This window comes from Simochromis diagramma, unplaced genomic scaffold, assembly GCF_900408965.1.
Source record: "Simochromis diagramma unplaced genomic scaffold, fSimDia1.1 OVJJ01000344.1, whole genome shotgun sequence".
Classification (NCBI taxonomy): Eukaryota; Metazoa; Chordata; class Actinopteri; order Cichliformes; family Cichlidae; genus Simochromis; species Simochromis diagramma.
Window position 1 is genome coordinate 12,931,938 of NW_024387375.1, and position 27,102 is coordinate 12,959,039.

General features: G+C 40.1%; 1 protein-coding gene across 4 annotated transcripts; it reads left to right on the top strand.

Moving 5' to 3' along the window:
- The first annotated feature begins 474 nt into the window (after nucleotides 1-474).
- Nucleotides 475-21,443, top strand: igsf5b (immunoglobulin superfamily, member 5b). Of its 4 annotated transcripts, XM_040008743.1 has the most exons (11): nucleotides 475-641; nucleotides 1,610-1,705; nucleotides 5,013-5,129; nucleotides 5,247-5,321; nucleotides 9,531-9,658; nucleotides 11,626-11,791; nucleotides 14,356-14,487; nucleotides 17,405-17,429; nucleotides 17,974-18,062; nucleotides 19,939-20,003; nucleotides 20,529-21,443. In XM_040008743.1, exons 2-11 carry the CDS (start codon nucleotides 1,657-1,659, stop codon nucleotides 20,637-20,639), a joined length of 957 nt encoding a protein of 318 aa, XP_039864677.1. In that variant the 5' UTR covers nucleotides 475-641; nucleotides 1,610-1,656; the 3' UTR covers nucleotides 20,640-21,443. The 4 variants fall into 4 exon arrangements, with proteins under 4 accessions (XP_039864677.1, XP_039864675.1, XP_039864678.1 ...); XM_040008741.1 differs by having other exon boundaries at nucleotides 476-641; nucleotides 5,013-5,321; XM_040008742.1 differs by lacking the exon at nucleotides 475-641 and adding an exon at nucleotides 653-755 and having other exon boundaries at nucleotides 5,013-5,321.
- Nucleotides 21,444-27,102: the final 5,659 nt, after the last annotated feature.

Consider the following 27,102-nt stretch of genomic DNA (forward strand, 5'->3'; position numbering starts at 1 on the left):
ATTGCTCACTTACAAAGAAAGGAACAGTGTTTTATTATTATGTTTAATTTTAATGGAGAAACATAGAATATCAACCAGAAGTTCAGAAAGGAAGCACATAGTACATAAAAGTTCAATAAATAAACTGATCTGCATGTTAAGAGTGGGGGGCGCTGTAATAACTATAACTGTTAAAAAATTTAATACAGTAAAAATTACAGTATTTGCCTGACAACTGTCATGAAATGTGATAATTATGTAGAAGAAAAAAGAAAATATTAATTACAGATGTGTTAGCTCTCTTGATCTGACCAAAAACAAAAGATTCCCGGTTTTATAAAAAAAGTGATGTATTCTGTGATCCATCAAACATCTACTGTGTTCCAATAAAAATACATCATCCTTTAAATTCAATAATTTAAAAAGGGAGGGACTCTGTAAGGCCCCTGGGATCTGAGGAATTACAATGGACAATATTTGCAGTCTCTCCCACACTGTGTATTTACGTATGTGTGTGTGCAGCATGGGCCAAAGTTCCCACTGAATTTGGTAATATTTAACGGGACAGTTTGGTGTGACATGGCTGAGCACCACGCATGAAGCGGAATTAGAAAACATCGATGACATTGTTTGCTTCTCATACACAGAAACTCCAGATCAAGGTGAGTGAAATATTACACAGCTGGATTTTTGAAAATGCTGCTTTGGATCGTTTGAGAAAGGAATGGTTAGGAGGCAAGTGCAGTTGATCGAGTAGCTCACACTGTACCTGAGGGGTAAGATGGTGTTTATTCTGAGCGTGTAGCGATCGCTGCACCTGTGTTAGAGAGAGCACAGAGCTTTATCACAGGTTTATTCAGACTTAATTTACAGTTTGTGTAACTCGGGTAGGCTCTGTTTGCATTGATGCCTTCAATTTCAATAAATTCCGAGTTCATTTTTTTAAAAAGTGTAAATTCACAGGGTTTGAATCTAACAAACAGACATTTTGTCACATTTTTCTTTTCATCATTTTTTGTGTTGGAGTTCTAAAATTAACACAGAAAGTACAGACAGTGGAGGCAGATCAGAGCTTTAACAATAAGGAGGAATCTGGCAGTAAATTGAATGTATTTAATTTCTGACCTCAATATTTAACTGTGGAAGGTTCAGGCATTTCTAAGGTGCTGAAAGGAGTTAATAGAATTCATATTAATGTTACTAATAATGCTGTCATGGTTTCCTTCTCTAAGAACCGTGGAGTTGTTCTGCCAAGCTATCTAGTAGAGAATCTGAGATATTTTTAAAGCGTGGAGAAAGTGTTTGTCCTGCTGCTGGCATGAGAGGAAAAGCCAAATGAGCCTCAAAGTTGTTCCTCTTAAAACAATGAATATATTTGCAAAATTTTGTACGTATCTATCAAGGAGGCATTAAAATATTCACAACAGATGGCAACAGAAAGCTTTAGAAGTTGCATGATCATCATAATAATGAGGGTTAATATGCTGGGAACCATGAATAAATGATAAATGTTTTGATATTCCTCTGTGGTCAAAAATGAACTATCGTGATAGCCGTCATGGTTAAAAACATGCAATTATGATTGACCATTGCATCCATTAAGGGAATAACAGAATCACTATTGTTTCAGGATCGTTCTGCTTTGAATAATGGACTGACTGGACTGACTGATCAGTCATGGACACCTTCCCTCTGTTAGTGCTCCTACTGTCATGGAGGACTGAAGGTGAGAGTTCAGCTGAAAACAAGCACAGTTTGTTTGTCTGGGGATGTGACACAGAGACCAGTAATGTGCTCGAATTAACAACTTCATTCATTGGTGTGCTGTGCTTGTTAGCAGCATCCGTCAGATTAAAACCACAGACAATAATTAGAGGGCCTAATGATCTATCTTCACTTTGTAATTAATTTTCTTAAGAATGGCTGCCTGTCTAGTTAACAATTAGATGTACCCAGTGGTCAGGGGACTTCAGAGTCACTAGTTCATGGTCCCAACAGGAGGAAGCAGAAATTATGCTCATTAGTTTGACATTCTCTCATAACAATGAAAAGAAACTGCTCTATAGGCTGGCCTAGATATTTCTCAGACCTAATTTCCTAAATGGATGCATAATTCACAACTCGGCACACGGGCTGTAGAAGGTGCAGTTATCTCACCACAAACAAGTTATACATCACCCCGGGCACTGTGCCATAAACGTCACGTTTCGAGGTTCGCCATTAATATTAATTCCTATTTTCTTTTACCTCTCGGCTTCGGAAAGCCACAAAACATTCTGGAATTCAACTGTGTTTTTATTTGCATCCTTGTTTCTGTGTCTGGGTGATTTTTTTGTAGAAAGATGAAAAACGCGCCCTAACATTTGTTCATCTTGAATGTGTTCATCTATTTTTGTCCCACTTATCTCATCATTGTTGGTTTTTATATGTAGTTATTGTTAAAATGTGTTACTGCAGTGTTTTCTTATTGTGAGTCCCAATGGACCGGACCTCATTCCCTGACAAACAATGAAAAAATTTTGGCTACATCTCTATTAGCATGAGACCCTCTTCTTTGGTGAATGCCCCAAACGTTTCTCACTGGTCCAATGATGTGTTAAATTGAGGTGAAAGCTCAATTATTTTTGGAGGGTAATGTCTGACTTTTGTAACTATCACACTGACAAAGAAACCATCCAAAACCCCTCTTCCTTTAACCATATCTTTTCAGTGTCCCCCCTCCTTCCTAACTCAGTGTATCTCTATTTTGTCCACTGTTTACATGTCGACATGTGAACTGTTAAACTTATTAATAAGAAGAATTTGCCAAAGTGACAAACAAAATCAGGGAGTTGTGTTGTCTCTTACTGTCTCGCACTCATTCTCTTTACATGTTGCATTTTTTTTTTAGCAATTTTATCTTCTTGAATCGGTACTTTATCATGGTGGAGGGGTTTGTGTGTCCCAGGGATCCCAGGGGCTATTTTATCAGGGGTCTTTTTCACCCTGGTAGTGTCTCCAATGGCAAATTGGTTCATGGGTGAGGGACCAGAAAAAGAGTGATTCAAAAGACCCCTATGAGTGAAAAATCTAGGGAACAGTTCACCATGCCTGGGATAGGACTACTGAGGCCTACTGAGACTAATGATTGGGACATCGAACGTCAGCTCTCTGGTGGAGAAGGAGCCTGAGTTAGTGCGTGTGGTTGAGAAGTACCAGGTAGATATAGTCAGGCTCACCTTAATGCACAGCTTGGGCTCTGCAACTAGTCTCCTGGAGTTGCCCGTGGTGAGAGGCGGTAGGCTGGGGTGGGTATTGTAGTATCCCCCTGGCTTGCTCTCACCACCAGCTGAGGGACACTGGAGGTGAGAGCATTGAGTCCAAATGCACCATGTTCAGCACCTCAATTGCTGAAGATGCTGCGCTGAGCTGTGATCGCAAGGTGTTTGTTGCCTGTCAATCAGATGGTGGGGTGAAGGGAGCCATCAGGCTGAAGAAGTAGGCCAATCGTCTTGGCTGCCCTGTGTCACTGAAATGTTCATGATTTTTATGGACAGAATTTCTATGTGTAGCCAAGTAGCGGCAGGCTTCCACTTGGGCAGTCTCAGAATCTCCTCTGCTTTTTGCAGATGATGTGGTTCTGTTGGCTTTATCAGGTGGTGGAACTTCAGCAGTTCACAGCTGAGTGTGAAGGGGAGGGAATGAGAATCAGCAACTCCAAGTCTGGGGCCATCGTCCTCAACTCTAGGTCCGAGACGAGTTCCTGCCCCAAGTGGAAGAGTTTTAGTATCTCTGGATCTTGTTCATGAGTGAGGGGAGAAGGGAGCGGGCGATCGGCAGACGGATTGGTGCTGCGGCTGCAGTGATGCAGACGCAGTACCGGTCCGTTGTGCTGAAGAGAGAGCTGAGCGTAAAAGCGAAGTTCTCGATTTACCCGTCGATCTACGTCCCTACCCTTACCTACTGTATGGTCATGAGCTTTGGGTAGCGACCAAAAGAACAAGATTGCGGATACATCAGAGCAGGCAAAGTTTTTGCCAATCTTTTATTGTCCAGTTTTTGTATGCCGATATGAATTGTAGCCTCAGTTTTCTGTTCTTAGCTAACATTTTGTCTTCTCCAGACCAATCTTTGTAAACCTAGAGATACTTGTGTGGGAAAGTCCCAGCTGATAATCAGCTTCTGAAATACCCAGACCAGCTTTTCTAACACCAACAACAATCCCACATTCAAGGTCACTTAAAGCAACTTTCCTCCATATTTTGATGCTCAGTTTGAACTTCAACAGGTCATCTTGACCATGTCTGAATGTCTAAATGCTTTGAGATGCTGCTGGTAAGACATTACAGTTAATAAATCGAAAAGCATAAGTGTAAAAAAAACATAACATTTACTTTGAAATCATTGTGTAATTTTGAGTCACACTTGATTTTGTTCTTCAGACAACCTGAATGGACACATTTCTGGTTATTTTGTTTATTCTTTAATGTTTTAATGTCTTCATCTTGAACTTGTGTTTATCCCCTGAATATGAAATGAAAAAGGAAAAATATATTTTTTAGTTGACTAATTCATGACTCCATTTTAAATAATGAACTACCAGTGGGTGATCATGCTGTATGTGAACTCTGGTTTTGAAGCAGCCAATATGCATCAGGCAAAAAAAGTAAAGTGATTTCTTGGATTACATGATACACAGTGTGTGATGCTTTAGATATTTTGGCAGACAATTTTTCTTGCTCTTGGACTGAGTGAAGCTACTTGCTCCCCCATGAATTTAGCCCTTATGTTAAGCTATGCTACACGGCTGCTTGCTGTTTGAGTACGATAGATTTTCTCATGTAACTCTCAGCAAGACAGCCAGTAAGTTTGTTTCCCAAAATGTTCAAATATTTCTTTAAAAGTACTTCAGCAGTGGTAAGAAGTGATGCTCTGGGGATTTGTTTTGTTTGACTTATCTCAAAGATAATTTCAGACAGATTTCTAGATCAAACTTGATGTAAAATAAACAAATAAATTACAGACAATGTTTTGTTTATGCTGGTTTTTTGCAGTTGAAGCTCAAATAAAACTATTCCCAGAAAACCTGACGGTCCTGAGAGGGGAAAAGGCCAGATTTACCTGCACTCCTTCTAACAGCCAGTGGACTGCTATGATTTGGCTGCTGAATGGTGAGGTAGCACTCACTATCTCTAATAAACATGGTGTCCTGCAATCCCCCAACACGAATATGAGTCTGATGGCTGAAAAAAAGAAAGACGGATGGATGCTTGTCCTGAATAACACAGAGAGACACGACCAGGGAGAAGTGACCTGTGATCTCCAGGGCGTTGATAGGAAAACAGCGAGGCTGTTTGTACAAGGTCTGTACATTCGTGTGTGTGTGCGTACGTTTGTCTGTGGGAGAGTCTATGTAGGTGCATTTATGGATGCATGCATGCATCTTAGTGTATGTGTTACCTAGATTCACTGAAGCAAGATAGTAGCAAGGTAGTTTTTTTTTCCATTGCAGAGAATTTCAAAGGCTTTTGTGAAGCCATTTTCCCTCAAGGATACTCAGTTTCTTGTGAACTAGAGTCTGCAAGTACTCACACACACACACACACACAAAGCAGATGGTGAAGGCTTTTAAAAACCTTTGCCTCAAATACAACAGCAAAAGAATTTTGCCTTCCAACTTTCGCGCCTTAATTAAGACTCTTTTTTTGGTTTAGTTTGCTTTGAAATGGGAGACTGAAGATTGCACGTTTTCACTTTACCGTAAAAGCAGCTGAACAAGCGCCCAAGAGATCAATAGCAAGGGTGGGGAATCATTAGGGCCAACGTGGTGGAGTGAAGTTGCTCAGGCATGTTTGATGGTCTCTGCATTACTCTGTGTTAATGGCAGCGTGGGCGGTGTCGGCGATATGAACTGATTGGCCCCCAGACATAAATACAAGATGGAAACGCTTGGACACTCCATGCCAGTCAGAACAGGCAGCAGCAGCGCAGGATTTACAGGCTGCAGCTACAACCAATCTCATTTCCTCTTCATCCCTCATTTACTGTATACTGTATGGCATAGCATACATCCACAGCATGGATGTACACCATGCCAGAGCGAGGCATGTTTGCTGAGAACTTTAGATTTAGGACAAGACAAGCATCGGTCATTTTTGTAGATCAAAAAACTACAGCAAAGATAGATCGAATGGATCACAAAACATCTTATGTGGTGTGCACAGAAAGCAGTTTTATTTCTGGGAATGATGATTAGATAAATTTAATGGATGGATGGATGATTATTTTCTAGCGAAATAACTATAAATTAAAGATCAAAATCAATCACAGTACTATCAAGCTGCTGAAAGGATCAAATCAATTAGGGTGACATTAACTTACATCACTAATGCACTTACTATCTTTTCATTTCCATTCCCTGCATTGTCTTTAACTGTTGCAATGCAGGGATCTAGTGAAGCACAATAAATATACATTCGAGTGATTAAATGTCTCTTTACACTGAATGGGAGTCAGTTAATTAAGAAAAGCTGAGACTTTTTAACTTGCAGGCTTCTTTTTGTTCCCATGGTAAGGAGGCAAAAGGCTTAGCAGGCCTGGGTGTGGTGATGACAGAGACGGTGTAAAGCTTGTGATTTTAACAGTAGTTCTGATACCCCAGAAAGCCGATTCTGTTCTTCTGGATGTTGCGTTTTCATTGGGAGAAACAGTTCATCACTCAGTGATACTGAGACTGGATGAGTGATGAAACATTTCTCCCGCTGAAAACGCAACGTCCAGAACAGAATCAACAGTGTGGTATTTCCTTATCTGGATGATTAAGCATGCATCAAGGTAGTCCTGATGGAGTTGTCATTTTATTTGAGTACTGCAGTATCATCCAAAATGTTTTCAAGTGGGATTTTCCTTTTACCATTTACCTTGGGAAAAATACATCTAGCAAGTTACTGTAATTTTTAGCCAGACCAATCACAAACATTTTAACGTCTACACAAATGGGCTATAAGGCTGGTTGCAGAAGGGGCTTTCCCCCCCCCCTTTTAGATGAATGGAAGATTGCAGAGGATACTATATTTGTTCTCACCCCAGATTTAAACAAATATGTATTGTAAGGCCACAAATAGTGCAAACTATTTCAGTGACACAACCCAAGTGTCAGTTTTCGAGAACCAGAGCACATGAGAGCTACAAATACTACCCAGTGAGTATTAACTTTAACAGTTACTAGAGTCGCATCCTGGTGCTTAATCCTGGTATTTTAAAGTTATTGTTAATCTCGGGTTTTTCATTCCCACTGTCACCAAGTCATGGCTCATGGGGGGGTCTTCTGATTGTTGGTGGGTCCTCTGTATTATTGTAGGGTCTTTACCCTACAATAGAAAGCACATCGAGGATACTGATAATGTCATTTGGTACTTTATGAATAAAGTTATGTATTATTTAAAAGGCAACAAATTGTAGCTTCACATTTTATTTGAAATCTTTGCATTCACTTTGATGGAATGGCCATATATGCACGGCGACCCAGTTCCCCAGGCAGCTAACAGCTGGACAGATGTCTTCTGGTTGTTGGAGTGTGATAGGATAATGAGTGTGTCTGACATGTCCAGTTTGTACCCTGCCTTTTGCCCAGTGATAGGATGGATCTTTTTATCCAAAATTCAAGCGTTTTGAAGTATTTGTTAGCTTGATGTGTTACCAGAAATTTGGATATTGCTAAGTCTACAACCAGAGTTCAAATTGGCGACTGTTGTGATGGTCATGTTTGATTTGAGGTTTCAGTGGTCCCTCTGAGCTGCTGATGTTACAATTTTAGCTCACATGGAAGTAGCTTGCATCAAACAAAATGGCAACTCAGGGAATTCTTCAATACGTGCTTCAGTTTATTTGCATCTAAAGTGCGTGCACTTGAACTGAGAGCACAGCTAAAAAAAGAACTAACCCCCCCCCCCCCCCAACATCTCTGCACAATGCGACAGGAAACAAAACCAATGACCCAATGCCTCCAATATATTATGGAGAGAGCCCCCATTGCTGCCAGTGCCACAAATCCCCACTGACATATGCAGCCATTAACAGCAGTTTGTGGTGAATCAGGCCCTCCAGTCTGGATGCAGAGGATCACTAGGGCCTGACATAACCTTTGAATTAATTGTGCATCCTGGCACGCCCAGTTAACAGTCAGCAACTCTGCATGTGATTTGTGTGCTGTGGTCTCAAAAGTACGGCTGGAAGAGCGACGCAGACTTACAGCGAAGCTGCTTGACTCTGTCCCCCCCCCCTTATCTTCCACTCTCAAATTGTCCCAAATGAAGATGATGTAAATATAACTACACCCTCTCCCTGCTCTTTCTGTGCTTAGTTCTTATGCTTGGTAAATCACAAATGCAGCGCATCTACGCAAACCCTTCACTCAAGCAACTTAGTGTGGTTGCATGCGCTGTTGACTACGAACGGGGACTGAAGTGAAGGCGAGGCTGTAGAAAAGGAGACATGATAAATCAGAGAAGATAGAAAATGCTTGTGGTAATTGGTCTGTAGAGGCGTAGCAGATATTCTCATTGGAGTAAGCTTATAAACACGCATAGAGTGTGTACTGTTCATTTAAGACAAATTGCACAGGCACACTTCAAATCTGCGCGTAGACACATACAAATGATAAAAAGCTTCCTTTAGAACAGCAATTTAGTCTCCCGAGGATCCCTGCTGAAAAATCACTAAAATTACATTTAGCCGAGAGCCCCCTGCTTCACACTACCAGTGATTAACAAACTATATGAAACCTTATTTCAGGGATCACGGAGGGCGGGGCTTTGTGTGCCGATGCCTTTCTTTTTCTGTTCGGTTGTATCAATCAGCCACGATCGCCAGAAGCTGCTCATCAATCAGTACAAATGAGGCTGCTGGTTGCCTGCTAACCTTTAGTTGGCGGTGCTGAGATTGTGTAAAAGCGGAACTCCACCATCAGAACGGGTGGTTCAAAGAACAGGAGTGCGTATGGTGCTCATGCCACCAAATCAGGCATCAAATAAAAGCTCCTAGAGGAAAGGGACAGACAATAATGTGTATAAAATATGTGAGGATTTGAACCTGAATCAACACAGACATGCCATTCGCTCAGACAAAGCACCCAAGTTCCTGCAATTATCTTTCTGTCTGTAGCAATTGTGTGTTGCCTCCACCACCTTTCATTCTGCCTGACAACAGACTTCACATATGAGATACTGTATCTCCCGGGGCTTTAAGTGGCTTATTTGGCTGGCAGGGAAGGAGATGAAGGGGAAAGAAAAGGAGAAGCATTCGTCAGGCAATTGAGAATTGAAGACATGTGATCAATCACCTGGGACGAATGAAATCCATCTTTTGTAAGTGAACAGCCCAGCTGAAGAGGTGATAGCAGAGACGCGTGCATCCAAGTAGAAGGATTTCAGAGGAGACTGATGATGGTGCTGAAAGATTCCTACCCACTCACTTACATTTATACATAAGGACATCTACTAAATGTATGTGAAACAGAAATAAGGCAAAGAGTACATCATTCAGGTTTATGACTGACTGTTTTCTTATTTCAGAAAAGGGCAGTGTGAAAATCCTTGGGAATAACAGGTTGGCTTTTCAGCGAGATTCAGTCCTGTTTGAATGTGAAGCAGCAGGATGGTACCCTGAGCCTGTTCTGAAATGGGAGGTGAATAATAACGAGGTAAATACATAAAATCAATCAGACAAGATCATCACTATCTTTAACAAACACTGGAACTAAAACTTATTTTTCTTACTATTCAGCCTGTAGTATATCCTGCTATACCCTCAGCCAGTGCAGCCAGTATATCTGGTACTATAAAGGGACTGTTAAGTACTTTATTCTATTTCTTGAGTAATAAAATCGTAGCTACTACATTAACCCTCTGAGGTCTACGTTATCATTGGTGATGACCGTAACCAGAACTCCAGGCAATCAGAAGGAACAAAGGAAATAAAAAATATTGCCATTTCCCCCCCAAAAAGTCTGTTTTGGCTGTCTCTAAAATATAAAGACTTAAATTCAGGTAGGTTTATGTAGTTAACATCACAAACACATAGTGCTTCAAATGTAGAATTTCAAAAGGGGCAAATTAAATCAAAGAAACTCATCAGATTAGATTTCTTCTGTAAAATCCTTTGCACTCAGTGACTTCCTGAAATGTTTGACCCATAAATATCTGCAGACCTTGTGCATGAGACCAGATAATGGACTCGATCAAGGATATTCCCCTCTTTCACCTCAAAGAGCTTTACAGCGTGTCTTTAGGAAGTGCTGACTGATGAAATGTTGCGCAGTGAGTTCTGATGCATTTGGCTGAACCCGACAACACAAATGCTGTGAGATACATCTGCCCTCATCCTGTTGCTTTTGTCTGCAGTGAATAAATCAATAAATGCCAAGCCACAACACAGCCATCCCTGTGTTCGACTGATCAGACACGATGTAATTACATTTTGTAGTCTATAAAAGGAATCACGCTCCTTGGCCTACCAGGTTATTTGTCATTTTCTAGTTTTTCAACTGATGATTCTTGCAAACCAAACTTACTGACTGAGATCTGAATTCCAGCTTACGGATCCTCTGACTTTCCAGTTGGAAAGACGCACATGCTCTGAATGAACAGAAATGTGGGAACAATGAGGAGGACTTGTGATTAACTTCTTGAATTTTCAATTTATTTACCCCTGTGTTTCCTGTATGCTGTTGTTAAGTTGTTTATATTCTATCATTTTGATAGTCGTTTGTCTCTGGTGCTGTGTTTTTGTCTGACGTCCCCATGTCTGTTATCTGATTTAGTTTCAGCTGTGTCTCCCAGGTGTCTCACTCTGCCCCATTCACCCCTCTGTGTATTTATAGTCTCTGTCTCCCTTTTTCTGATCACCTTTACTCCTAGCCTTGTTGTGCTTCTTTGGATTTAGCAGTTTCTTTTCTGTTTTAGAGTTTTATGGACTTATACTCCAGCTGAATAAAGGTTGTTTTTATTTTTTTTGTCAAGTTCTGCCTTTGAAGTTCACATTTAGGTCCTTTTCTACACAACATGTCACCATAAGAGGCCAGAGGCTTTGGCAATGAGTATAGCAGCAGTATATCTGGAAAAGAAAATGGCCTGAAATGAAGTGTTGTGGGATAATAAATGAATAACAATGTGGGAAATGTAAAATGTGAGCATGCAATAGCATTTTACACACTTGGTGTAGTAAAATGTGGCCTCGAAATCTATATCTTTATTTTCTATACATGAGCACTCAGCAAGGCCAAGGTCAAATGCTTAGCCAATATAGGTTTCCATGTCCCGATCTGAATCTGAAACCCAACATCTGAAAAAACATAAATCCAAAAAGACAGACAAACTAAACTAATTACACACTCCCTCCATTGAGGGAGGGAATGAGACAGTGCAGTTGCCTCCTCTGATGACAAATCTCAGACACACTGGTCACCGTCCAACTGCTCAGTTTCTCCAATTTCTTCTGAAGTGGGCACAAATCTGTCTGTACAGCACACATTCACTGGTGAAATGTCCCTTAAAACAGGTTATATTCAGGGTGCTTACTGAACAAACAAGACTGTAAACATTAAAATTAATAAGCATGCTAAACTATAAATAATAATGGTCTTCTCTGTCTCGGGGGAACGGTGCGGAGGTGAGTCCAAGTGAATACAACATCAGCAGTGAAGAGTCGAAGGAGAGCCTCTTCACCTTGACCAGCAAGCTCAGTGTGCTGGCAGCAAAAAGTTCTCACGTGGACTGTCTGGCCTCTGTTTCTGCCCTCCCTCAACCACTGAAGAGCACAATCAGTCTAAAAGTGGGTGAGTTACATTAAATAACACACACACACACACACATGCACGCACACACACACACACACCAGATATTCTGAAAATATTCTGTTTTTTTTTCATTTGAGATTGTTGAGTTTAGACAATTAAAATATTAATTCCACTCTTCCAGTGATGTAAAGAATATGAGCTTTCAATATCCATTCACATGTGTTCTAGCTCTAAATTTTCTTTTGCTATTAGACATGTTTCTCTTATGTACATTTTCAAGCCTTTCAGCTAGTTTCCAGATTCTTCTCTGTGAATTTCAGTTCTGCACTTTGGCTGTCAGGTGAATGATTTGGCGTATTTCAGCCCATTAAACAAGTTTTTTTTGTTTTCAGCAATTATAAAAATTCAACTCAAACCATTCACACTGCATTTTCTACAGGAAACGCATTCTCTAGTTTTATATACCGGTTTCAGTTACTGTTGTTGATATGTTAACAGTTAGAATAAGTTCAAATTCTCTTAAAAATAATAACATCAATATGTTATGTTATGGACTTGTGGAAGTATTTTGAGAACCGTGAGGGGCCCTTACAAACATTTGAAAGTAACAAATCTTTAATCATAGATGGAGACTTATGCAAAAATATTAATGAGGTTTTAAAATTTGACTTCTGTCATGGTGTGCTGTGGCAGGCAGGTTGTAGGACCCAAACACACATGACTCGTACGCGGAATGAAACTTAAAGCGGCAGCTTTTATTGCTGGAAAAACTTTTCATAAGAAAAACGCAGAGTAGTTTGGGCCCGGAAGCAGGATTCATCACATCATTGCTTAAAGACCGGATAGTCTGATGCTGATTTAAGAATGTATAATTCTAGAAGGGTCAAACTTAGCATCAGAAAGGAAAAGGTGATTGAAGTGACGTTGAACGTGGCATGGCTGCGGGTGCAAAATGGTTTGATCTGAGTATTTCAGAAACTGCTGATCTACTGGGTGGGAATTTCCCCACACGACCATCTCTGGAGGTGAAGGACAAAAGAAGAAGTAACACGCCTGAAAAAACACATCTAAGAGAGTCTTTACTGGACTGTGTGCACAAACAGAAAATACAGATTTTCAGCCTGGTAACCTCACTTACCTTTTTACGCCTTAACCTGCATAATTTGTGTCAACTGCATTAATGTATTTGTAAGTTAAAAGTTTAATTTACTTGTAGTAGGATGTAATCATGTAAGTGCTGTGGTATCTTACTTCTCAGTTACTACCTTTAGGTGACACTGAATGTCTATGAGCAGCAACGTTCAGTATTTGTCATTTTTCAGTGACCTCTATCTCTGTGTTTGATCATCAGTCTGCAAAGGCAGTGTGTTTTTTTGTACTATGATAATTTTCCATCTGTACTCTGCATACTGCAACAGAGCACTGATTCTTCCTGCCATTTCACATCCACTGTGTTTAGAGTGCAATATAAGAGTTTGCATTTATATTATGTTCCATAGCTTTTTGGAGACTTTTATGTTGTTAGGCAGGATCATGGCATAACATTGAATTTTAGGTGTTAAAAATACAAAGTGACTGCTTTTCATTTAATCAAATAAATAAACATTCTGATGAAGAGCCACTAAAGGAAGTTCTTGGAGTAACTCTCAGCAGTAATTTGTACATGAAATAGTTAGTAGACATGTTATTAACCCTATCAAAAATCTTTAGTTCTATTCAGGTACAAAGCCATAATTTAGGCTACAGGAAACAGTTTTATTCAAATACAGTTTATTGTCAAAATGTTCAGTGACTGCACTTTTACAACTTAGCTATTATAAAGTGACCACAAACATTTTAGAGCCAATTCATAGTGTTTAATTGCTTGTGTGCTCGAATGTGTTAATGTCTCTGTGTTTAGTCTGTATAGTTTATCTTGCCACTAAAACACATTAAATAATTGAATAAAAACTCACAAATTACTTAAAGATTCAAAACAATTTTACCTGTTCACTTGATGCCAGTTCGGCTCTTTCTCTGCATGTCACTCATTCGCTGATACAAACACGCACACATGCACACATGCACACATGCACAGTGAGAGTTGTCTGTCAAGCCTCTTTTTGTTCTGTCTTGCTTTCGTTCTCTTTACATGTCTTTTTGTTTCTTTTTTTAATCTTTCACTCATTGTATTCCTCACTTTGTTCTCCATGTTTTTTTTTATATCTGTCCCCTTCTCTCTATTGGGAAGCATGTGAATCATCACTGAGCGATATTTTAGATGTGGAGAGCGGTACAGAAAAAGGGCTGCCAAGTCAGTGCTGGATGAGTCTGCATCACAGGGTGCTGATGTTACAAACCTCTCTCTGAGGCCCAAATCTTAAAAATACAAATGCATTTATAATCTTAGCATTTTCAAGTTGTTCTCGCTGTTGTAACAATTTCTTCACTCAGAGCAGCTTCCCTCTGCACACACCCTCATGACTGTACTACAAATTAAACCAGGAAATTAAACAGTTCACCAAGTCTGCAAATCTGCAGATGAGCTGCAATGTGAAAAAGCAGACAAAACAGAAACACTGCTTTCGTTTTCTTTACTAAACAATGTGACCTTCTCTCCTCAGTCGCCGAGGTGTTGGAGGAAGGAGGCTACTGCACAGTCCCGCTGGCGATAACTGCCTCCCTCTCTGGTTTTCTGGTGCTCCTCCTGCTCTGCATCTGCACTGTCCTCTGCTACAGACAAAGGAGACAAGCAAGTAGGCACTTTACCTTAAACTGCTCTCCGTGAACATACATCACACTTTTCCAGCACAGAAACTGTGAGTAAAGTATAATGAAGAAGACGGGTGGATGCATGCTGTGACTCGGCACTGCCCCATGGTGGCCTTCAACAAGGGTACACAGTATTCTTTCTGACAAAAGCAGAACATTTGTTCTCAGCAGAAAGGAAACAGCAGCAGGAAAGGTTATAGAAGTGTGTGTGCATGGCTGCAGAGTGGGAAGACTAAGTGGGATTTTAGTTGGATTAGTGTAGGTAGTAGGTAGGTAGTATTTCTTATAAGAACATCCCTTACACAGTGAAGCGTTCTTACATTTATATCAGCAGAATCGCCAACTATTCAGGTACATGTCTGCACACATAAACAAAGGGACTCGCACAGTAACACACAGCCACGAAATGTCATTGGGATATTTATTTGCTTAGAGAATTCCTGGAAACACAGAAAACAGCCAACCTAAAGGCTAAGTCTGCAGTTGTGGTCAGAAATTAACATACAGTACACTCATTATGGGCATGAATGTCATGGTACTTTGGGGCCTTTAATGACTTCTTTGAACTGTTGTTTTTCCAGAGTACAATGACTGTGCAGCATACATCTATAAAGACTTTTAAAAACAAGATTTTTACAAGTGTACATAAACCCCCACTAATATTTGATTAAATATCCCTTAGCTATCAACATGCTTTTGGCATAATTCAGGCTGAATATTTGACCTCTCCTCTTGGCAAAACTGGTGGATTGGTGGAGTTTATTTAAATTTGGCAAAAAAACAACAACTAGCTTTTAAGCATTGTACACAAATTTTCAAGGGGGTTGATGTCAGGACTTTGGGAAGCTAATTCCAGAAGCTTAATGTTAGTCTGCTTCATCTATTCCAAAACCAGTTCTGATGCATTTGGCATCATTTTCCTGCATAACACAAAACTGTGTTAAAGTTTCACCTGTTTAGCTGTTAATTCAAAGTGAAGCTAAGTAAGTCCTGCTCCTTCATTATTCCATTCACTTTGCAATGTACCAGTACCACTGGCAGCAAAACAGCCCTCGAACATGATGCTACCACCATGCTTGACACTTGGTACAGTATTCTTAGGTTTGAAAGCCTCACCTTTACTGCTCCAAACTTACCTCTTGTTATTGTAGCCAAATAACTCAGTCTTTGCCTTGTCTGATCATAAAACTTTTCTTATTCATGTGGAAAGGTGCAAATTTCAGGCAGATTTGAAGGTGCTGATTTTGGTCTTCTTTCTTGGCCAGCACCCTCTCAGTCCATGGTGATGTTAAACTTGCTTCGCTGTGGACAGTGTTACTGGTTTTCCAGCAGTTTCCAGTTCATGACAGGCTTAAGCCTTGCGGTTGTTCCTGGGTTGTTCCTGAACATCCTAACACATTTCCTTTCATCTGAGGGTGACAGCTTGGGTCTACTTCCAGACTTCACCAACATGGTGACACAGCTTAAAAATCTTTACCTCGAGTTGTTCAAACTGATGATCTTGGAGTCTGCAGTGTTCAGAAATGGCTCTCAGAGATCTTCCCAAAAGCATCGAGCATTGGTCAGTCTGCTGCATGCTATTAAAAGAAACTACCAGATGTGCTCAAATTGATTACTGACAAGAGGTCTTGTCAAGCTTAAAGACATTGCAAAACCTTCAGCACCACTTATTAAAAGGGAATGTATTTATATATTTGAGCCTGTATGTATATTTTGGCTCTGTGTGGATTATAGAAAATCGTGTTATTTAATGTCATTAAATATCTATTTTGTACAATCACTCTATCTTGGAAAAAGAACAATTCAAAGAATTCATTAAATGTTACATCTTCTATGTTTGATTCTCAGGTTATTGTAGGCAAACTGGATAAAATGTGCTTTTAGGTGGATTTTCTACTTTTGAATAGAGACACCTTTTTATGTGTTAAGCTATTCTGACTGACTGTGCTCTTTGTTTCATATTTACTGTACAAACAAGAAAGCTTTATCAATCTAATCACACAACTCTTAAGGAAAAAACTCACCAAGCATACAGTAATTAAAGACTACAGATAACAAAGGCCATCTCCGAGGGGAAGCTCACTCTAGGAGGCAGAAGAGGTCTGTTTGTGTGCGATAAGAAAAAAGTGGCCCTGAGTCACACATTTTAAGTCAGTGTAATCCCTGTGACTGATTCTGGACCACTGCAAATCGTGGCCATGGTTTGGAGCCAGGGGATTATTATAAAGCAGGTGTGACCTTTCTCTTTTGGCAGTTGATTCAGTACCTGAAACGTCTGATACCTCCTCCATCATTGTCCTTGCTAAATTCTTTGAAACATCCTTGAGTTAATTCATAAGGATGCTTCTAATGTTAGGGGATGTGGCATGCTTTCGAGTTGCTGAGCTCTTCTCTGAGTAATCCACCTCAGTAGGGACTAATGTATGCTTTGGAATTATGGGGGAGAAATGTAAGGGATCTAGCTCTCAAAGACGTTGGCCAGCGTGACAGCAGGGATTTAAAATATAATGACAAAGACTGGTTCTCTGCCTATAAAGGGAAAGTGAAGCATTTATATCTCTCCCGAGGCAAGTGCCATCTGTACCATTGTTACGCTGGTGTTGTTCTCGCCATGGCCAGGAGGACCTTTGGCAAAGAAAACCATGAAGCCATGTTACAAAACTCATTAGCTCCAGCTTTCAGTGCTAAATTGTAGACTGGCTGGAGGCTGTGATATTAGTGCAGAACCCAAACTAATAAACAGCAGGACATTTACAGCTTTCATATTGATGTAGATGCAATGAGCAAGCATAATGTTTCTGTGGTCAGTGCAGTGAGAATAATAAAGTTAGCAGCTGATAGCTCATTACAGTAAACTCGATGCCTCTCTCTCTCTCTCTCTCTCTCTTTTTTGCTTTTCAGAAACAAGCCCGCAGGAGGTACTAAGGTGAGATTTAAGAGCTCTTTTGTTATATACAGAGATTTCTAACCCTTAGATCTACTGTGGGACTTTTTTGTGGAGGAAGCAGCTTCTGTAATCAGAGACCTACAGCACAGTCCTGGGTGCACTGAGCTCCATTTATATTTTACATTAGCTGTTAAGAATTCATGCAGCTTATTTCTGGGAATGAAGAGGTTTTCATTGATCATCATTATAAAAGAAAACTGAAGGCACAAATTTGAAATTCCACCTTTAAAAAGTAATTATTTTGGTAGTAATTTAACATGATTCGGACTGTCATGAGCTCTTTTAGGAAGCTAACTTATTCAACATTTGTTTTCCATATAGCTGAAATACATATTCAGAGTTGAGTATTTCAGTCTGATAGTAAAATAAAGTGAAGAATGATGTCCAAGTACTTTATAATGAAAACAGCACAGAGGCCTGTAATATACTGCAGCTTAGCTGGGAAAAGAAAATTGTCTTTTCACAACAGCCTCTGATGATGTGACTGCCATACCTCCGCTAATCGTTATCATTTCTATTGCAGGTTTGACCAATCGGTGTTTAGTAGAAGCGTCGATGCTGATGTGCCAGAAGGGAAAGTTAACCTGGGATACTCTAGTGAGAGCCCCACAGGTGAGAGTGACCAGCAGATCTTAGCATTCAATTAAAAGTATTAAGGTCGTTACCATTTGGATATGTTTACAGTCGCACTGATCTAAACGACTTCAGTGTTTGTGTTGCCTTCCGGAGATGTTTCAGCGTAATGTGCTGTGTTCAGTGATCAATTTCTGTATTGACCTTTCCTGGTAAATTATAGCACTGGCGCCTGAGCAGGTTTCATTTTCACATAATAGACGTTTTGAAACGTGCGTGACTAATTCAAAATAAATCTATAATATGATAAAGTTTTTAATTTCTTCTGTCAAAGTCAGATTATGATCACTTAGCAGTGCAGTTTTATTGCAGAGTGATTTGGCTGCTTTGGCTTTTTCCACAATAACAATGTAGCTTTTCATGTTTTCTGTACAGAATTACAAAATGTAGGTAACATTAGAGTTTGTGAGCCATGTGGGGAGTAAGCCAGTAGAAAAAGATATTCATGCAGAATTCAAAAGCACAGCTGTATGGTTTGCAAAATGATCATGTGTAATGTAAGTTACACATGATTTGTGGTGGAAGAGGAAGAAAAACAAGATAAATCAATCACACTGGCTTTTTACAATAGACATGGTAAAACAAACAAACAAAAAAATCAAAGGTTTTGCTCCCCGGGGAAAAAAAGGATCTGGCTCTGGTCTTAAAATTAGGTCAAAGCAACCTCAGATGACCTATAAAACATGACATTTACATGATGTCATTATTTATTTAACAATAAAACAATAGCAGTGCATGAAAAACTAAGTAGACCCCATTATTTGCTAAAGATATCAGCACAAACACCTCAAACTAACTGTTGAGCACGATGGTGGAGTGGTGATGATTTGGGTTTGTTTTGCAGCTGCAGGACCCGGGCGCTTTGCAGTTAATGAATAAACCATGAACTCCTAGCTTGTATAAACAAGTTTAGCAGCCAAAACAAAAACTTATCTTTTCCTCTGTGACCTTATCAGTGTTTCACGCTGTGGAAGAATTTTGTCCCACTCTTCTGTACAACAGTGCTTCCGTTCATTGAGGTTTGTGTCCCACCGTGACATTTCAATCACTGAGCTTTGGACTTTGACTGCAACAGTTGTAATCACTGGTCTGTTGATGAGTCAATAATGGCCAAGCTTTAGATGTCGGACAGATGGCCTCACATATGAGTCTAGAATACTTTCATGGTTGACTCGATGACCAGAGGATGCCCAGCTCCTGTTGCTGCAAAAAGCCAATTTACCCACCCTCCACCACTATGCTCAACAGTTGGAATCAGGTGTTTGTGCTGATATGCTGTGTTTCATGGCATTATGCTTGTTCTGTATATATTTTTTTCAGTTGCTTCCTTTAGAAGATCGTCTCCCTCGCTCCCACCCCATCCCTACTATCCTCTTCTGTCACACTAACCCTCTGCATGTCCTCCTTCACTGCATCCATGAATCTTCTCTGTGATCTTCTACTTGTCCTGCCTTCTACATTTGCTAGGCAGGAAGAAAGCTTTAGAATATAAGTACTTTTTTTTTTTTACCATGACTTTACATAAATGCACATATAAATTACAAAAGTCTTTGGGCATGTAAGGTATTTGAAAATAGCTTAACGCGTTTTTCTTAAAATGTCAATTAGGTTTTAACCCCTTAATAATTCATAACTACAGTAGGTGGCTCCAGTGCATCTTCAGGCAACCATAATTTGTCATATCTGGGTGTAAAACACCACGATTGTGTGCTACCCATTCCAAACCTCTGAGCCATTAAACCTCCTAAATCCTGCTCTCTCCTACTGAGGTCTCCTTCAGGTCCGAAGTATGCTGTTGCCGCTTGAAGGAGCTGTTAGGTTAGATCAAGCTAAAAAGCTGTTTTTCACTCTGCAGATGCAGTTAACAGTGAGCTATTCTGGGAAACTCGTAGACAGATGGATTTTGTCAGCTTTCGCAAGGTAAGATAGAAACAGAGAAGGTGGGAGGGATAGGAGTCAGAGAAACAGAGATGAACTGGAGCTGAATAATTCGGCCAGTCATTCTGCAGCTGGACGTCATGTCACATCCTTCCCTGTTACAAAGAGCATAAGGGAAATGCACTCTTGCACCTCTGCTGGCCTCCCATCATGCAGATTAATCTCAACAGATTACTGCATTAACCAGTAATAATGACACTATTTTTAGTTAACAGGACGTCTGTCATCACCCTCATTGTCATAATGTATCATAAATGATGATCTACAGATGTATAGTCCAGACCCTTCCAATGTATCAATACTGTAATTGCACCTCAGAAGACTTACAAGTTGTCTTGCTGTTTATATCTCTCCTGTTGGTCATTAATGAATGACTGGTTCCTATTAGTTTAAGGCAGTAGTTTTCTTCTTGGTGTTTTCACATCACAGGTACCTGTTGTTCTTCTACTCTGCTCAAAAATGTTGTCGTTTTGTTCAGTAAAACCTAAACTTTGACGGTTTCATCAGGTCCCTGATGTCGTGTCCTCCAGCAGCTTTTCTACACAAAGTGAGAGCCAGGCCAACATGTGTCCCCCAGAGGATGACTGCAAGAATGTCCGGAGAATCACCACTGTTTGAATATTAATGTTATGTTTTGTATAAGTATTCACATTTTTTATAAAGCTACAAGCTAAATGTATATGTTTTTGAACTACAAGTATCTAACACAATCATTTAGCAAAAAAGAAAAATCACTCTCTGGACACTTCATTAGTTACTCCTAGAGTGAGAACGATGTGTCATCCTGCTGGAAGAAAAAGATGGGTACACTGTGGTCATAAAGGGTTTGACATGGTCCGTAACAATACTCACGTAGGCTGTGGTGTTTACCAAGGGGCCCAGAATGAGCCAAGAAAATATTCCCCACAAGTGGCACCTGGTGTGGGTTTCTGCTGCTGTAGCCCGTCTGCTTCAAGGTTTGACATATTGTGCATTCAGAGATTCTCTTCTGCATACCTTATTTGTAACCAGTGGTTATTTGACTTATTGTTGCTCACTGAATATTTTCTTTTTCAGACCATTCACACTAAGCCCTAAAGGTGGTTGTGTGAGTAAATCCCAGTAGCAGCCGTTTCTGAAATACTCAGAGCAACCCGTCCGGTTCAGAGTCACTTAAATCACCTTTCATACCCATTCTGATGCTCGGTTTGAAGTTCAGGGGGCTGTCAACCATGTCAACATGCCTAAATAAAGTGCTGCCATGTGATTGGCTAATTATATATTTGCATTAATAAGCAGTTGGACACGTAAACCTAATGAAGTGGCCAGCGAATGTACGCTGTGATGACTTTTCTCATTTAATTTTAATGAAACCATGATATCTCAACAACACATTGTATATTTTAATTTTTTTTCAATAAACTGTATTATTGCATATGAAAATATTTTTGGCCGATCACTGAATCCTTGAATTTACAGTCATAGTAATTTGAACCAGCATGCCGGATAACCCACAGTAAACATTTTCATACAGAGTAATGAGCATTAAAAAGAAACTTCATCTGGCAGCGTTGCTATGGAGAAGTCAAATGGACCCTTTGAGACAGCTGCTCGGATGCTCAGACAGATTTTAAGCAACTTAAAAGGCATTAGAGTCAAAGTTTAACCAGGATATCAGTCTGCAAAAGCTGGTGGATGCTTGATTTTATACAAGGTTTAAAGTGATGCTGTGAACACAGTCATGAAAAGGAAACAGCAGTAAAGTGCAGTGTAAGTGCTGACTGGGGCTGTAAAGAGAAAAATACCAATGGTGAGATTCTTTAGTACTACATGGGTGATATAACATTTGCATTCTATAACAATAAAAGACGGAGGGGAGGAGAATGCCGGATGCAGAGGTGTATGAATCTGCCAAACACTTTGCAGAGTGTCTGGCAGTTTAATTGTCCTGCTGAAACTCATGTGTTGTGTGCCACATTTCAGAAACCATATATACAGTAAATAAAATGGTCTTGATTCAATCATTCACCATATGAAGCCGTGATCATATAAAATAATGTTATTATATATGACATAAAATCCGCCCCAATCAAAAGTAAGGCTTTTCTAAAGTATTTATGCATCATTTGTCACCTCTCACAATTGCAAAGGCCTTGAAAGGAACACGGAAGCATGAAATCAGCAGCTTATGTTTTGTCGAATGAGAAATGCTTTTTCATTTCACCGAAGGCCAATACGTTCTGTCAAGACCTCTAAGCTTTAGATTTGATTTATCTCTGCTGGCAACCTTGATTAGCTGAATATGAGTGCTAGTGCAAAGAAACGGAGAGAGAATGGGATGCCGGCTAAATCCCTGCAAATGCAAATGCCGCTGAAAACAAATACAGTCATTTGCAACACGCTTGAATCGCTTCCTGTAATAATAAAGAACGTACAGTGGCACGAAGGAGAATGTGTTTTATTTTTTCAGGGCAAACAGATTCATTCTGTCAGAAGAAAATGGGGGCTATGCATGTACAGTATATCTGTAACAGATGCACAGAAGTTGGCATTTCGTGGAAGTCTCGCCTTGAAATGTCAGTTATGTAGTGACAGCATGCATGCTTGCATTATTGAAAGAAGCATGCTGACATAGTTCTCTGCTATTCTTTATCACCAGATGGCTGACACAGATCCTCACTTTCGAAATCACATCTCGCTAGTGAATGTGAAGAAAGTGTTTGTCCTCCCTCTCTCCTGCTATGCTTTCATCATTTCTGCCTTCTGTTTTCTCGCACCGATCGCCCGGAATTGAAGCGACAGGCTATTAAATAAATTAGGTTTCCTTCAGCAGGCTTGACAAAGGCAGCGGCAAAATGAGAGGCCTATTACATGACCCGCTTTAGTGTTTTGTTTTCAAGCTTAACCTTACCCTTCCCTGGGGCTTACTTAGAGCACTTCATGGGTGTCAGTTACGGTTTGTAAAATGGTCTGGCGGGTATCATTTGTGGGCATCGAAAGCTCACAGAGCCAGCCGCTGCTTGCCTTTCCTGGAGAAAAGCTCTGACAAGGTACCTGCACTCATATCCGGAGCCATTTTCTGCAGTGCTCGTCAACTCATTTGACATCTGTCCTGCTTCTCCTCCTGCGTGACACTACAGTTCCACTGCACATGCTCGGTCCCTGGTGCCGCTTTGGAAACCAGGTTGTTACGTCAGTCAGTGCAGCAGGTATCTCCGTCCTGCCAGCGTGCATCAGAGAAAATTACTGAGTGGAACACAACCATCGGGAACTACCAGAGAGGAGTCTGCTGCTATGGTGCTGCTCCCCAGCTACCTCAATGGTTTTCTGTTTGGCAATTAGCAAGAAGCCACTACACCCTCCTATTTTTGGTGTGTAGATAAATAAATGGAAACTTTGGTTAATGGCCCTCCAGAGTACAACGTGTTGTCTCCAGTGGCTTGTTATATACTACTTTCCACTTCCTGTTCGTCAGGGTCCATTAGCAGTCCAGTCACTGATCTGCTGCTGGAAGAGAATTCACTGAGGGGAGTGCATGGAAACCACTATATACAAATGCACTGTTAGAGTTTTCTAAAGGCTAAACTCAAGAAAAGACAGTCTGTTTGTTGCCATTATAAATTCTAAGAACGACAAGACCAAGGACTGTCCACCTGTGTGTGGCTCACAAAAACAGACCAACAATGCATTTTGTGTTATGTATGAAAAGGCAATTTCATAAACAGCTGTGCTCTATGTGTTTAGTATTTATTAGTGCTGTCAGCGTTAATCTTGTTAAAATGACGTTAACGCCATAACTGCATTAACGTGTCAAATCTCTGTTAGCGAGTTAGCGCGGATTGCCCTGTGCATGGGGCTGCACAGCGCTAACGCGTTAATGAGCTAACCACGCTAACGCGTTCCTTCAATATGACTGTGATAATAAAACACGAACCCAGAGAGAGAGCACTTTATCGTGAGCTTGATAAATATTTATTCATGCACAGCAGACTGCAGTGACACATAAAAGCACTGCCGCCCTAAGTGCTACTGTGCTGACTGACGTGAATTAAATGGACACACTGTAAGGGCAAATTAAGCAACCGATATTTTGTTTGGGTTTTTCAGGGCCAGCATGGATAGAGCGCCATTGATGAATAACTTAACACGTCCACTCATTATTGAAATCCAATGCTTTTAAAAGCATCGTGGCATGGGGCTTCTACTAAATTAAAGGCTTTTAAAAGTTACTTAGTGCCACCGAATAATGTGTCCAGAGACAAAAAGCAAGTGAGGATAAAATCCTCCCGCAACCTTGTTAGCACAGAGAGGATAGACTTTGTTAACTGTTCAATGCAATCCAGCAAATCATTGTGCAGAGGGATGATCTCAGTGATCATGCAGAGCAGATGGTATTTTTAAAAAAGAGAAAAATCATGAAAAAATGAATAAATATGACACTTATACACTTTAATTTCTTCTCTTAACTGACTGTTATATATCATATTAATAGAGGATATGAAAAGGTTTGTTTGTGACCTGCAGGTTGATTTTCCTGGCTGGCCAATAATGAAAACTATAAACAATTAATATATTTAATTACCATGATTTATTATTGCACCAAACAAAGTTAAAGATTTCTAAACATTATCTACAGTTATGTCCATATATATTTGGACACTGACACATTTTTCTTTTACCTGTTTACTGAAACATATTCCAATTATACTTATATAACGGAAAAGGACATGATGTTTAGACTCTCAGGTTTCATTTGAGGGTGTCCACATTCAAACTGGATGAAGGGTTTAGGAGTTTTAGCTCCTTGTAGTAGTATTAGGAGTGACAAAATCTACAGTTTGGAACATCCTGATACAGAAATAAAGCACTGGTGAACTCAGCAAGGCAAAAAGATCTGGATGTCCACAGAAGACAAAAGTGGTGAATGATCACAGAATTATTTCTATGGTGAAGAAAAACCCTTTCACAACAGCCAGCCAAGTGAAAAACACTCTCCAGGAGGTAGGCTTATTGATATCCAAGTCTACCATAAAGAGAAGACTGAATGAAAGTAAATACAGAGGGTTCACTGCAAGGCACAAGTCACTCATAAGCCTCAAGAATAGAAAGATTAAGTTTGACAATACTTTGCTGACACCAAGATCACCCTCTACCAGAATGATTGCAAAAAATAAGCATGTAGAAGGCACACCACATCATCTGTAAAACACGGCAGATGCAGTGTGTATTTTTATCCATAGTAGTTTATATTTGGCAGCCCAGCTCTGTTCTGCTCTGTTCTCTGCCCTGGCAGAAGGAAATGTTAGCATAAAGCTAACTCACGTTTGCATAGGTCACAAATGCACCCAAATACAAAAACAAACAAACAAATTCAGAGCACATAATTTCTGACTAAACAGATGACTAAAAACAGAGAGGAAAAAGACTATTTTTATACAGGGTACAATTTTTAATAGCTTAGTCACACTAAAGTTAAAAAAAAAAGGACAGCAACCTCTTTGCAACTACTACACTAAATATTTTTGCTGTTTGGAGACTGAGCGCAAGTAGTTGCAGCGACCAACTGGTCAAGCAGAGCTTAAGCATGCAAAACCCTCAAACTCACAAAGCAACTGCAAAAAGGTTGTCTGTTAGGAGGCAATAACTGCAGTGTGACTTGGACCGACTATAATCACTCTGAAGTTAGCAAATGATTGCTGTCTAATTCATAAACGCAGATTGCAACCCACTGCAATCAAACGGAGTCAGTCTGCATTATGAGGGTAACTTTTCTGAGACGTCTCTTTGCAGCAGATGACTTGTTTAATGTGGTTGTCAACTGGTTGCATTCTGGTTGTATTCCTATAAAAATACAAGGATGATAAGAGCCCTGGCTAATTTACAGTTGAATTCCCAGCCTGCAGCAACCATGTCACTTTTTGTGGGAAAGTTTAAGTTCTATGATGCTCTGACACACTGAATGAATTTGTCTTTATGTGAATTTGGTTAGTTTAGTTCAAAACTAAAGTAAGAAAATCCTTCATCTTAGAAGAATGATCTCTTACTGGTGTTGCAGTTACAGAAACACTGTTTCATTTACATTGTACAGTAATTTAAGGCTGTGATTAAATTCATTCCTCTGAGCTGTACTAATTAAATTATTATTTATTTCTTTTTGCCCAAACTTTACTGAAAGTAAGCGGATCTCAAGCTTGCTCTCCTAACAGACACAGAGTCCTTGTGTGTTTCCCAAAGGAGCAGGGATAGCTGAAACTCTGTCCAAACTCTTGGTCCAGTTCTTTATGTGTCCAGGCCATCTATCTATCACGCCCAGGCTCAGATGGCAACAGCTCTGGCAGTGAAGTGGTAGCATTTAAGCACATCAGCGCTTCTGCAGACCGTGTCTCTTGATGGTGCTGTCCTGATAAATGATATTCAACTGTCATTGAATGGGGACCCAGAAAGACTTACACACCAACTCTGTTGCAGTAGAAAGCACTTGTCGTAAAATCCAGCGCTAACTCTTCGCTCAATCTGACAACCTGCACAGTTGCTGGGTAAAGCAGTTCCTATCCAGTTGTTAAGTGATGACGTCTGAACCCTCTCTTCCGGGCCCAAACTACACTGGGTTCATTAAGGCTGTTATCTTTTTAACATGTTTTAATGCTTTGTGTCTTGTTCTATTAAATCTAAGCAAGTACCTAAAAATAGTCAGTGATAACTCTCGGCCTCTCTGGGTTTTAATTACTACAGGGTGGGCCATTTATATGGATACACCGTAATAAAATGGGAATGGTTGGTGATATTAAAGTCCTGTTTGTGGCACATTAGTATATGTGAGGGGGAAAACTCCTCAAGATGGGTGGTGACCATGGTGGCCATTTAGAAGTCGGCCATCTTGGATACAACTTTTGTTTTTTCAATAGGAAGAGGGCCATGTGACACATCAAACTTATTGGTAATGTCACAAGAAAAACAATGGTGTGCTTGGTTTCAACGTAACTTTATTCTTTCATGAGTTATTTACAAGTTTCTGACCACTTATAAAATGTGTTCAATGTGCTACCCATTGTGTTGGATTGTCAATGCAATCCTCTTCTCCCACTCTTCACACACTGATAGC